Source organism: Carcharhinus amblyrhynchos, chromosome 28 (assembly GCF_965287045.1).
Source record: "Carcharhinus amblyrhynchos chromosome 28, sCarAmb.v2.hapA, whole genome shotgun sequence".
Lineage (NCBI taxonomy): Eukaryota > Metazoa > Chordata > Chondrichthyes > Carcharhiniformes > Carcharhinidae > Carcharhinus > Carcharhinus amblyrhynchos.
Window position 1 is genome coordinate 5,664,091 of NC_137351.1, and position 12,673 is coordinate 5,676,763.

At 39.1% G+C, this 12,673-nt stretch overlaps 1 protein-coding gene across 2 annotated transcripts in view; it reads left to right on the top strand.

Moving 5' to 3' along the window:
- The window catches only part of fanci (FA complementation group I), a 67,245-nt gene that overhangs the window by 35,463 nt on the left and 19,109 nt on the right, over nucleotides 1-12,673 (top strand). For both annotated transcript variants that reach the window (XR_013889603.1, XM_080214272.1), the window contains exons 22-29: nucleotides 465-586; nucleotides 2,909-3,073; nucleotides 5,006-5,185; nucleotides 5,638-5,804; nucleotides 8,734-8,813; nucleotides 9,001-9,117; nucleotides 11,768-11,819; nucleotides 12,279-12,406. Coding sequence is in view for 1 of the 2 variants with exons in the window: in XM_080214272.1 (XP_080070398.1) it covers nucleotides 465-586; nucleotides 2,909-3,073; nucleotides 5,006-5,185; nucleotides 5,638-5,804; nucleotides 8,734-8,813; nucleotides 9,001-9,117; nucleotides 11,768-11,819; nucleotides 12,279-12,406 (1,011 nt within the window). In the remaining variant the exon portion in view is untranslated. The remainder of the gene's footprint in view (nucleotides 1-464; nucleotides 587-2,908; nucleotides 3,074-5,005; nucleotides 5,186-5,637; nucleotides 5,805-8,733; nucleotides 8,814-9,000; nucleotides 9,118-11,767; nucleotides 11,820-12,278; nucleotides 12,407-12,673) is intronic.

Here is a 12,673-nt window from a genome sequence, read left to right on the forward strand (position 1 = left end):
TCAGATATATTGACGAGCCAACAGCTAGCAGCACATACGAGGGAGAAATACTTTCTAATCAGAGCTAAAGTATTACATGTGTTAGAAACCCAGGCCTGTGAATTCACAGTTGAATTCAGACTGGAGCAATAAAAATGAGCATTGAAGTTACATGACCTGCAAGACTTAGTGACACATTGCTGGTACCAAGAGTCATCAGGCAAGCCCCTATGATAGTTTCTACAAACACTTCTTTAATAAAGCTTTCTTTTCATGAAAAGAATTTTGTGACTATCTGACCCATTTGCATTTATCTATTGCTATTATCTATTATTATAAGTAATTATTTATTTATATAAGTTTCTTATTTCCCAACTAGTTTCCTAGCCATACCACGAGAATGCTTTCAGTTTTAGGTGTTTTAATTTTAACTGTTATCTCTTGCTTAAAACCTTATCAAATGCTTTGTCTTTTCCTGCTTTTAGGACAAATCAGCAGATTTTTCATTAGCGTCCAATGTTGGCATAAAAAATAACATCTATGCAGCCCTGGTAATGGGAGTGTATGAGGTTCTGATAGAACATAATTTCATATCCAGCAACTACAGGTATGATGCTAAAATGCTCCATTGCATTTCTGAGAATTTATATCTTAGTGCTCACATTCAATTAATTTGTTTGAAGTATGGAAAGTTATATCAATAAACATAGCAGCCATTTTACAAAGTTTTAAGATCCCATGAATAACATGATTTTGATTGTATTTATGAGGGAGGAAAGATGCTCAAACCTGAGAGGACAACTGCATTTAAAGTTTACGTGAATTAGGGGAACAGACGGAGTGAGCTATGGTTTAACGTCTCCCCCAAAGGATGGTAACATCCAAAAATATACTACCCCTTAAGTAGTGCATTGAAGTGTTAACCTAGGGAATGTGTTCAAGTCCTGGATTGATGCTGAGAGTAGAGATTGAGAAATATGGTGCGTTCCATGAAAAATGGCTTAATGACAATTTCCTGTTCCAAAAATGTGTTAATGAATTGTCCATAATGCATGAGTGAGTGATTGTGCGTGGTTTGCTTTTCTTAAAAAAAAAGCAAAGTATTTATAGCTAAAGATATTGATGATGTTTGATAAGTTGTGAAATTCTTCTCCACCTAAGTATGAGTGCAAGTATTTGTCATATTATGAATTTCCAACAGGTTATACAGCCTTTAAAAGCCCATGTTGCAGCATTTTTGTTTGAATGTTATAATGTGCAAGTTTTTAAAATTAAATTTTTCTTGAAAATTTTACAAAACCATTGGAAATCATTCGGCACATCATGGGTGTGATTTTTCTGCCCCACTGCTGGTCGAGTAGCATAGCGGGGAGGGAAGTATAAGCAGGAGGCCTATAATCGGAATTGTATCTGGAATCCGGCCAGTTGTGATCTTCCCAGGCCAATTTTGTTGACATAATCAGCCTTGCGCTGGAGAATGGCGGGAGGCTGATTTTGATATTCATGAGTTAACTGAAATGTCTTTAGCGAGCTCTGGATGCAGTTGGCTCAGCTCACTTAGGTTTCTGACCTTGCCACTGGAGGTTCATGCCAGCAGGGACCAGATCTGATGGCCTCGCTCGTGGGACGGGAGATGATTGAAGCCAGCTATGGTCATGGATAGGGCAGTGCACCTCAACTAAATCTCCCTTCAGCCTCCTTTATTCCAAAGAAAACAACACTGACCTTCCCAATCTTACCTTATAGCTAAGATTATTCATTTCTGCCCACATCTTCATAAATCTCCCTTTTACTTTCTCTAAAATGATCGCATCTTTCCTGTAATGTGATGATCAGAGCTGTTAACAGTATACTATCTCTGGCCTAACTAGTGTTTTACACAGTTCTAGCATGACCTCCCTACTCTTATATTATGTGCAATGTTTTGAGTTCAAGCATTTCATTGCCATTGTTCCTTAATCCTACAAAGCAGAATGTTGATGAATTTTAGTGTAGCTTCCTATCATATATCCTTTTGAATCATTTGAGTTTTATGAATCACTGTAATAAAGTTCCTAATTGCTCAGTAGGTAAATGTATTGTGTGATGTGACACTGAACTGTCCAGAGTAGGAAGATCCCAGATTTTTTTTTACTGGTCTGTACATAGTCAATCTGTCTCAACTTTGGATGATGATAGAAGCAGTACATTAGCAGGCGCATCCGCATCTTAAGGATGGAGAAAACTGGCTGTAGTTAACAATCTTGATTGCTGTCTTATGAGCCCATTGTGGGTGAGAGTGGAATTAGGTTTAGTTATGGTGACCCCAAAGGGGCTAAAGTCCTAGAACTCTCCACTTAACCCCTTTCTAACTCTTATTAACTGCACCACAAAGACCACAGTAGTTCAAGAAGATGGCTAACCACCAACTTCTCGAGGGCAGTTCGGAATGGGTGATAAATGTTGGTCTTGCCAACGATGCACCCATCTCGTGAATGAATTTAAAATGACAAAGTGTATTAACTTCACAAACAGAACAGCCACCTTTGGAACTCTAATACTGGATAAATTGCTCTCCCCAGGAACTGGTGAGATAATTAGAAGAAACTTTAGAGGAAACAGAATTCTTCCTTATGTGATTTCATGAATCTGCCTGAATTTGTTCTGCTGTCTGATAATTGGTTGGTCAACCCGCACTGAATTGAGCTAGATCTGGAGACGTTAGAAACTGATTCCTATCTGTTTATACCAACTTTCCTGTAAAATTGAGAGGCAAAACTATAGCATGTGTAACAAAACCAAACACTACTTCTTTATGCATTGAATAAACTTTGTTAATATTTGTTCCTTCCTAGACCTCCTGAATTATTCTCTTGATATTTTAAGCTGTTTCATAAGTAAGCCACATTTAATGTAGTAATTCATGAGATTTTTTTTTTACTTACTGTAGTATGACCCGATTTGAAGATGTTATCAGTCTTTTCAACCGTTACCACAAGCTTTCAGACCTTTTGAAAGATAAATCTCGGAAAGGCAAATCCCCCTCATCCAGCAAGACAGCCAGGAGTCTTCTAAGCCTCGGCTTTGTCTCCTGTTTACTGACTGCACTTTTCAGGTAATGCAGATTTACTCACTGTCTTCCAAGTAGAAGTGTTATATACAGCAACATTTTTGTGCACATATAAGATTTCCCCATGTTATGGAGAAATACACAATATGCTATGTAGCACTCGGGTTTAGGTTAAATCTTAACATTAAAAGCAACTGTGTGCTTCATAAATGCAGCATTTTTGGGTTGAGTGACTTATATAGTTTAACAGTCAACGCTACCAAAAACATACTCCATCTCTTCAGAGGAACAAGTTATGAACACAAGGCCAAAATTTTGTTGGCTTCTTCTATCCTTCTCTTTGGACCATCTATGAAACAGGCCCACTTCTTTATTCAATTTTGTCTGACGCTAGTGGAGTTAGCTGTTGTTGCAGTTAAGCAAACTTGCTACTAGCTGGTGAAAAAAACAGATGAATGAGGTACACCTGAAAACATTGGAAATCCGTGGCAGATTTGTTAGCGTTTGGGATTAAAAATGAAACGCAAGGGTCCTATCCAAAAAATTATTGTGTTTTTCTTTCAATTGCTATCCAACTTGCTGTACATATCCACCATTTTCATTCTTGTGATGCAACTGCATCTGTTTCTCCTTTTCTGACTCTTATTTTGATAAAACCCCACAAATCACGACTCTATCTCCGATATTTAGAAAAATGAAAATGCCTTGGAGTGCAGCTTACTGCACATAATGTAAGCGGACTGTTATCAAATGTCTCATTGTTGTTCCAGCAACCCAGTTTTTGGACGAAGCAGGACAATTTATGACTTTATGACACTTTTCTTTTCAGTTGGAATGTGTCTTTGCTTTAGTGCAGTAATTGCCATGTTTTGTTTCTCTTGGGTGGATTACTGAAAATAAAACAAACGATAAAAAATGCAGTTTTCCAAATTCATTTTAGAAATTTGAAGACCTGTCAATATTTTTTCCAATTAACTTGCCTTCATCTTCTGAAATTAGTGGCTTTTGCTGGGATATGACTGGGATTAGACCTCTTGAATTTATCATGAAGGCCATTTGTCTTTTGTGAGCCTAGTTTTTTTATTCATTCATGGGATGTGAGTGTCATCTATTGCCCATCCCTAAAAGTGGGCCAGACCCGGTAAGGATGGCAGAGTTCCTTCCCTAAAGGACATTAGTGAACAAGATGGGTTTTTACAACAATAAACCATGGTTTAATGATCATAATTGGACTTTTAATTCTAGATTTTTATTTGAATTCAAATTTCACCATCTGCTGTGGTGGGATTTAAACCAGGTCCCCAAAGTATTACCCTGGGTATCTGGATTACTAGTCCAATGACAATACCACTTCTTCATCGCCTCCCTATAAGTCAGTGATGACAGGCTGCTCATCAATGGGGGTTATTGCAGCTAAATCCTGTGTTTGGTTGACATCATATGCACAGTTTCCAGCTATGGTTGCTTGCTGGATAGAAGTCAGGGACAGAAAACTGAGCTCACTTTTTTTCCACCTCCACTAATCCAAGAAGAGCATTTGTAGCATTGTAACTTCTCTCCTGTCTGAGAACACCTAACCCACTCACACCCACACATACGCACACATTCAAGTTGCAACTTCCAGGCCTGCAAAGATGGCACTAGTCCATCAGGAATTAAAACATTTTGTTCCTCATTTTTAAAAAAAACTCCTGCATGTGTACGGTCCCTATCAATCTTTGTCAAAGAACAACATTAGAAGAGAACTCGGACATTCAGCCTACCTCAAGTGTGTTTCATAGTTTAGTTAGATCATGGCTGATGCATCAGCTCCATTAACGGCCTTTGCTCCATTTCCCTTGATAGCTTTACCTTAAAATTTATGAATCTCAGTCATAAAAATTTTAATTAACAGTATGTGCCAGAGATCAATGTTATAATTGCTAAATTAATTAGAATTTCCTAAAAGAGCTATGTTTTTCCCCCACCCCCCACAAGGGATAATACACAGAGCCATGGAGAGAGCCTGTCTGTGCTGCGTTCCAGTAATGAGTTTATGCGATATGCAGTTGGTGTGGCCTTGCAGAAAATACAACAACTCGAGGAGACAGGACAGACCGATGGACCAGACGGCCAAAATGCTGAGAAAACATTCAAATATCTATGTGAGGTCACTCGGTGAGACAGCAATTTCAAACATCTACAAGATTATGTCACATCATGATGTTTTTGCTATATAAAAACATTTCTATGATATTACCTTGTCAAAACCATTTAATTTTTACCAAGAGAAAAGAAAACAGCCGATATGATAAATCTAAAATAAAACGGGGAATGTTGCAAGAGGTTCAGCCAGCATTTGAAAGGGAAAATAGATTTACTGTTTAAGGTTCTTTGAAGGATCTTGCCTAGAATTTAAATTTTTACTTACCAAATCCTGCTATTTATGCTGTGTATTTCTTGTACCGTCTGATTTTTATTGAGAGTTAAGTTTATTTTTCATTGTCTACTATGCAAACAGCAAAATAACTGGCATGCTATCAATTTATAGCTGGTACCAGCAAATGAGATTGTTTGATGAGCAGTGAAGCGATTAGTATCATTGTCGACATTTATCTGATGCTTGGTAGAGTTCTACTGTGGAGATACACATCGATCCCATCAGCAGTGGAAGAATCTGGGAAGAAAGAGAAAGGAAGGACTATTTCGTTACTCTGTTTGGAAGGATTACTGCGCATATTTAACACACTGCAACACAGGTACCCGAACAAGATCCAGCAGTTCCTCAGTGCAATAGGTAAGTGGCCATAATTTGAATTTTGTGTTTAATCCTTAAAATATTAAAGAATATCATGTGGGTCTGCACATGTTGCAACTGTCAAACATTTAGTGAGACTGATTGGATCACCAAAATTCAGATATTATGAACCTTTAACATTCAGCCAGGTTCTTGTAATGCTGTATCCCACTGGAATGTGTTTATGAAATGGTCCTTTATGTTAAAATGCATGAAACACTGGATTAAATTAAATAAAGCTGAGCGCCTACATAATAGCTTTCACTCAGATCAGTTATGTTAGAAAATTGTGGATTTAAATTCTACTTAAGCATATAATCTGGCAGGCACTTCAGTGCAATACTGTGTTGTGGATAAGATGTTAAATGGAAGCCCTGTCTATATATGCAGATCGACAATTAAACCCGATGGCAACCTTAGAAAGAAGATCAGGGAGTTGGTCTGGTCAGTACTTGTCCCTCATTTATTATGACCAGCCCCAGGTGGGGTTTCCCAGCAAGTTTGGTGGTATCTGGAGAGAAAGAGAGTAACATTTTTGAGGTGATCTTATGAAAAAAAATTCTATGTCCAGAATGAGTGTAAAAATGGGACAGTTTCAAATTTGTTCCTTCAAAGAGTCTGAATGTTGAATCTTATGCACTTAGTTTTCAGCATTTTGAAATGCACTATTTCTCACCTGTAGAGGGTGGGGCTTAAATTGCCAGAAAACTTGCTGATAGCAGCAAAGGGTGCAATTGCGCGTGTGCATGTCTTTCAGCTGAGCCATTGCCGTTTTCAGCTTGCCACCATGACCTAAAGCAGGCCTCACCTTCCCCTAGCTACTGCACGGGCCCACGGTCTATCACAAACTCCCTCCCCCTTCTGCACACCGATTGCAAATGCAGACTGGCAGCAGTTTTTCAGAAATGGTAAGATTCCCACTTTGAGTCGGTATGGGTGTGGTTATACATAAGTTTGCTGTTTCTGCAATCTTGTTTGCATAACATCTGACAATTATATTTCAAAATCATTTGTTGGTTTAAGTGCCTTGAGATGTTTCTGAGATGCTCCATAAATAAATGCAAATTTGTTCTTTCTGACTTGCTTTCCTTCCTTCCATTGATGCTGTAAACATACGGCAAGTTGTTGGCTTTAGGCATCCTGGTAAATGTGTGTCGCTTTTCTTTTCCTAAATTACTTTGTGTTTTACTGTGTTTATCTGACTGTGTCCCATTGTGATGATTTGTATTTATTTTACCTTGAAGTAAAAGCTGATGTGCAAAAATGGAAATTTCAGTTTGAAGTTTTACTCTTAATCAAATCTAATCTGCACCCCACCTAGGAATGTTTGAGGAGGCATTATAGAGGTAGTTCTATTCAGACTCCCTCCCACAACCCTTTTTCCAGTACATTGATGATTCTATTTGTTCTGCTTTAAGCTCTCATCTGGAACTGGAAAAATTTACCAGCTTTTGCTTCTAATTTCCATCCCGTCTCCTTCACATGGTCCATCTCTGATGCTTTCCTTCCTTGAATTTCCCCATTTTTAGTGATAGACTGCCTTATCAATATTCATGTAAACCCATCAACTCCCACAGCCAGCTCAAATACACTTCCTCACACCCTGCTTGTAAGGACTCAATTCCATTTTTCCTAGTTTCTCCATCTGCTTCGCTTCTGTTATAATGAGACGACCTTTCATAATAGCGCTTCTGACGTGTTGTCTTTTTTCCTCAGCCAGGGATAACTCCACATTCGTTTCACAGACCCCCTGAACCCTGTCCTACCCAGTTCACTTTTGCCCTCACCCCTTCCTCTTCCTCCCAGAACCACAATAGGGTGCTCTTTGTCCTCACATTGCATTCCACCAGCTTCTGTATTAAAACATTCATCCTCCGCTATTTCTGCCAACTCCAGCCTGTTGCCACCACAAAAGAAGTCTTCCCCTCATCTCACCTGTCATTTTCTCTGTAACACCCTGGTCCACTCTTTAATCACATCCCAAATCTTAACCCCTGTCTCACAAACAATGCCTTCCTCTGCAATTACTTGCCCCTTTACCTCCACTTTCCTCACTGTTCAAGGCCCCAAACACTCCTTTCAGGTGAAGCAGTGATTTACTTGCACACCATTCTGTACAGTCTGCTATTGTTGATGCTCACAATGCAGTTTTGTCGACACTGTGGAGACTAAATGCAGACTGGATGACTGCTGTACAGAAGCTTTGTTCAGTCTGCAAGCATGATCCTGACCTTCCTGTCTTTTGCCATTTCAATTCATCATCTTGCTCTCATGCTCAATTTTTGCTTTTGGCCTGCTACAATGGTCTAGTAAAGTCCACACTAGCTGGAGGAGTAGCACCTCGCTTTCCAGTAAGACACTTTACAGCTTCTGGATTTAGGTCTTCCATTTTGAGTATTTACCCCCCCAAAGTGCCAATCTGTATCTTGTTCTCATATTTTTGCCTTTGGACCCCAGCACTGACCCTTTTCTGCTCTGGACCAAAATGTTAGTCTTTAATACTATCATTAACACTCCTTTGCCTTGTGCTCCATGACATTTTTCTCATTTATTCTCTTCCGTCTTCCTACCTATCCCTGACCCACTTTACTTTACCTGCCCCTCTCCAAATTTTCAACAGCATAAAATTCATCACAGTTCTACCTCTCTCCAGTTCTGAAGATGTCATACTGGACTTAAAACATTAACTCTGCTTTTCTCTTCATAGATGCTGTCAGACCTGTCAAGGTTTTCCAATATTTTCTGTTTTTATTGTCGAGGTAGTATTACTCTGCGTCCAGCTAATATTGTCATTGTTCTGGGAGTGCTTGATGCACCCAGTGGGTCCTTGAAGACTAGTTAATGAGAGGTACCTGCCATGCCGACGGAACACTAACCCTTCAGGAGAGTTGGAAATTGAGAAATACATTTTGTCTTATTTTATTTTTAGATCTGGTGAGTGATGAGGAAGGAGAACAGGAGAACATCAACATTACAGAGAAAGCAGCTTTCCATATCAGACAGTTCCAGGTAAGTTTCTTGTGCTTGATGCTGCTTTTAAATCAGAACTGAACAACTTTCAATGGCATTAATTGCACACCTGCAGCAATCTATAAGAAATATATCTTGTGTTTCTAATAATGGGCATGTGAGACCCCTCCACTTTCCATTCACTCTCCACATTAAGATATGTTTGTTCTGATCCATTTGCTGTCAGAGATCCCTTGTGACACAACTGAATGGGGATGAAGAGGATTTTAACAGCAAGGAAGCGCAGCTTTTAGTGAACATACTGTCAACACTCTCTCGGCTATTAGAACCCACATCTGAACAAGTAAGTAAACATTAACTCTGACAGCTCTTTCTAGTTGAAAGTCATAAAATGAGTGAAAGTAATAAAAGATTCTTGAGGTTTTCTCTCGATTTGTGATTAGGTGAAGAATGTTACTACCAGTTCTCACTGAAAGTAACCAGTGGCTCCAGTAAGCACTCCTATGCCAGATACAGCTAGGCAAAGCTATATCCTGTATCTCCTCTGTTCCTCCAACATTCCACACCTACTCAAGCCTCAAAAGAGTAGTCACTTATGCAAAAATATAAAAACTAGGAACAGGAGTAGACCATTCATATGATATATTCATATGAGAAAGATTATTTTCTGAATGATGGTAGTTTAGGGAAAGGGGAAGTGCATCATGACCTGGGTGTCATGGTGGAGCAGTCGCTGAAGTTTGACATGCAGGTACAGCAGGGGGTTAAAAAAAAGCTAATGGCATCCTGGCTTCATAGCAAGAGGATTTCAGTGTAGAAACAAGGATGTCTTGCTGTAGTTATACAAGGCTTTGGTGAGGCCACACCTTGAGTATTGTGTGTTTGGTCTAGTCTGAGGAAGGACATTCTTGCTACTGAGGGAGTCCAGTGAAGGTTCACCACACTGATTCCTGGAATGGCAGGACTGACATATGAATAGAGACTGGCCTTGTACTGACTGGAATTTAGAAGAATGCGAGGGGATCTCATAGAAACATATAAAATCCTGCTGGGACTGGACAGGCTAGATGCAGAAAGAATGTTCCCAATGTTGAGGAAGTTGAGAACTAGGGATCACAGTCTAAGAATAAAGGGTAAGCCATTCAGGACTGAGGTGAGGAAGAACTTCTTCCCTCAGAGTTGTGAATCTGTGGAATTCTTTACTACAGAAAGCTATCGGGGCCAATTTTTTAGGTATGTTCAAGAGGGAGCTGAATGTGGCCCTTGTGGCTAAAGGGATCAAAGGGTATGGAGAGAAAGTGGGGGTGAGATACTGAAAGTGTATGATCAGCCATGATCATATTTGTGCAGACTCGATGGGTTAAATGGCCTATTCCTGCACTTTTTTTTATGTTTGTGTTTTTTTTCTATATCTCTCCATCTCCCACAACAGTTACTCTAATATAGGTGCTTGGAAATTCTGTCCATTTTGGTGATTCAGAACAGTTTGTGCTGTGAGTCAATGTCCACGAGGAACTGTACTAAAATTGTTCCAAGCAGATTTCACTTGAGCCACTTAGCAGATAGAGAAGTTTTCTTTCTCATGATTATGGGTTGATTTTGAACCCTTGTGCCAGAGACCATAACGTCATCCAGTCTTTTGTTTCCCAGAAGTTACAATCACTATACATTCTGCAGCAAAGGCTCTCTATGTATCAAGAGATACAGAGTTTTTGTAATTGTGTAAGTGCTACACTACATGAGCATTAAAGATTAGTAATCCCTTGAATCATGTTGCTTCAAAGTAATATGTGGGCAACTTTTGGCCTCTGTTAAATAGTAACACATTATACAAAAGCTGTTTCTCACTCCTGTGAGAACACTATTTAATGCTGACAGGCTTAAGTCAAGCTTGGTAACTTACTGAAATAATAAGATGGAGTTGTGCCCATATTAGTTTAGGATTTTATTGCCTGTACTGTGAAAGCTAGTTTCATGTCTCTCCAATTGAACAGTAAGAAATCTCATGACACCAGGTTGAAGTCCAACAGGTTTATTTGGAATCATCAGGTGGGTGATGAAGGAGCAGCACTCCAAAAGTTTGTGATTCCAGATAAACTTGTTGGACTTTAACCTGGTGTTGTGAGAATTCTTACTTTGCCCACCCCTGCCCAACATCAGCATCTCCACACCATGGCTTTCTAATTCAACACTCTGGTTCTCCCAGCAAGTAGAAGGCCCAATGCATTGTTCAAGGTAGAGAGGGAGGAATTTTAAACAGGTGAAGCTGAGTGGAAAGAAAAGCTGCTTGTCCATTTGGCAGATGCCTTCACATGCTCTGCATGTTTATCAGTTTCTAGTAATATAGGATTGCCCAAGAAGCAGAGGGCTAGTAGATCCGTTTGGCAAAATCTGCCTTCTGTTAACCAGTCTAGAGTGTTATTTACTTTATTTATGTGACTCTTCCCCCCCCCCCCCCCCCCCCACCAACTCCTTCCTATCTCCCTAACCCCCAGCGCCCCCTCACATCCACACCCACACACACACACCTCCAGCTGTTTGGCTCTTCTGTGTAGAAAATTGCAGCAATGTTGCACAGAGCTTTAAAACAACAATAAAGACCTATTTTTTAAAAATCTGATAATATACAGAGGAGAAAGTAACTTGGAAAAGCAGACAGGTACTTAAGAGACATGGCATAATGACACAGTGAACAATTTCACAAAAGTAGTCACGATAGAGGTATTCTTGGAATAGCAACACTGATTATATCCGTTTCTGTACACTAAATATGTTGCTATGACAATGCCAGTTTTCTTTGGCAGGCTGTTAGTTTTATCATGTTGGAACTGAAAAAAGCAAAAGAAAGAGTTTTTATTAAATGTGTGCAAGTTTATTTGTAGTCCAAAACATTTATTTTCTATATTAATTTGTTACAGTGAAAGATTTAGTGATGACATCAACTAAATGCGCCTCATTTGATCTACCATTGATTTATTGTGTTTTGTTGATAGTTTGGCCAAATGTTAACTTGGACAGTAAAGATTTGCAAGGAAAATAATCTAGGTAAGAGTACATCAGACACATATATTCATAATATTTAAAGATAAAATGGAAAATGCTGGAAACGAGAAACCAGTCCATCAGCATTACAAAGATAAAAGACAAGTAATACTTCAATCATAACTCTGCATTAGACCCAAAGCAGACTGCAATAAATTGCCCGTAGTATATTCTTTGTTAAATATGGATTTTTAAAGTTAGATTTATGAAGATTTTTCTGGAGTTAAGTTCTGAATATTTCAGGTTCCTGACTTTCCAGAACAAAAGTGGCTGTTTTCTTAGGAGGCAGATGCATAATGGACTTTCAGCACATTATCTATAGTGATGTCAAAACAGTTAACAATTTCAACAAATGAACCCTAAATAAAACAAGATATCAGAGCTATTTCTAAAATTTATGCTGCCTTTAAATGTTTCTCTGATTGGGACATAATACAATATAAATCCATGTTGGCTCTACAGAAGATATACATTTCTGCAAAGCACTGATGAGTATGATGTTCAGTCTGCACGTGCTTCACAAGTGTCCAGTGAGCTTGCTACAAGAGATGTGTCGAGATATCCACAGTTGCCTGGGAGATATTGATCAGGTAAGGACCTTGTGCAAGGAAATATGGGACATTGCGGAATCATTTGGCCCAGTTGGGCTGTTCTTCGTCCAGTGCAATAAGTATCATCTGTACTGTCTTGGATTTGATATATTATTGGAGCTGGCTGACTTTCTCAAAAATGGTTCCACCTCAGTGAAACCTCAAATTCTGTGGACTTCCCATTTATGAACAGCCCACTAGAAACCAGAAAGGAAGCTTTCACACTGACATCATCAAAAACAGTTAGCAATTCACGCAGAAATTTCA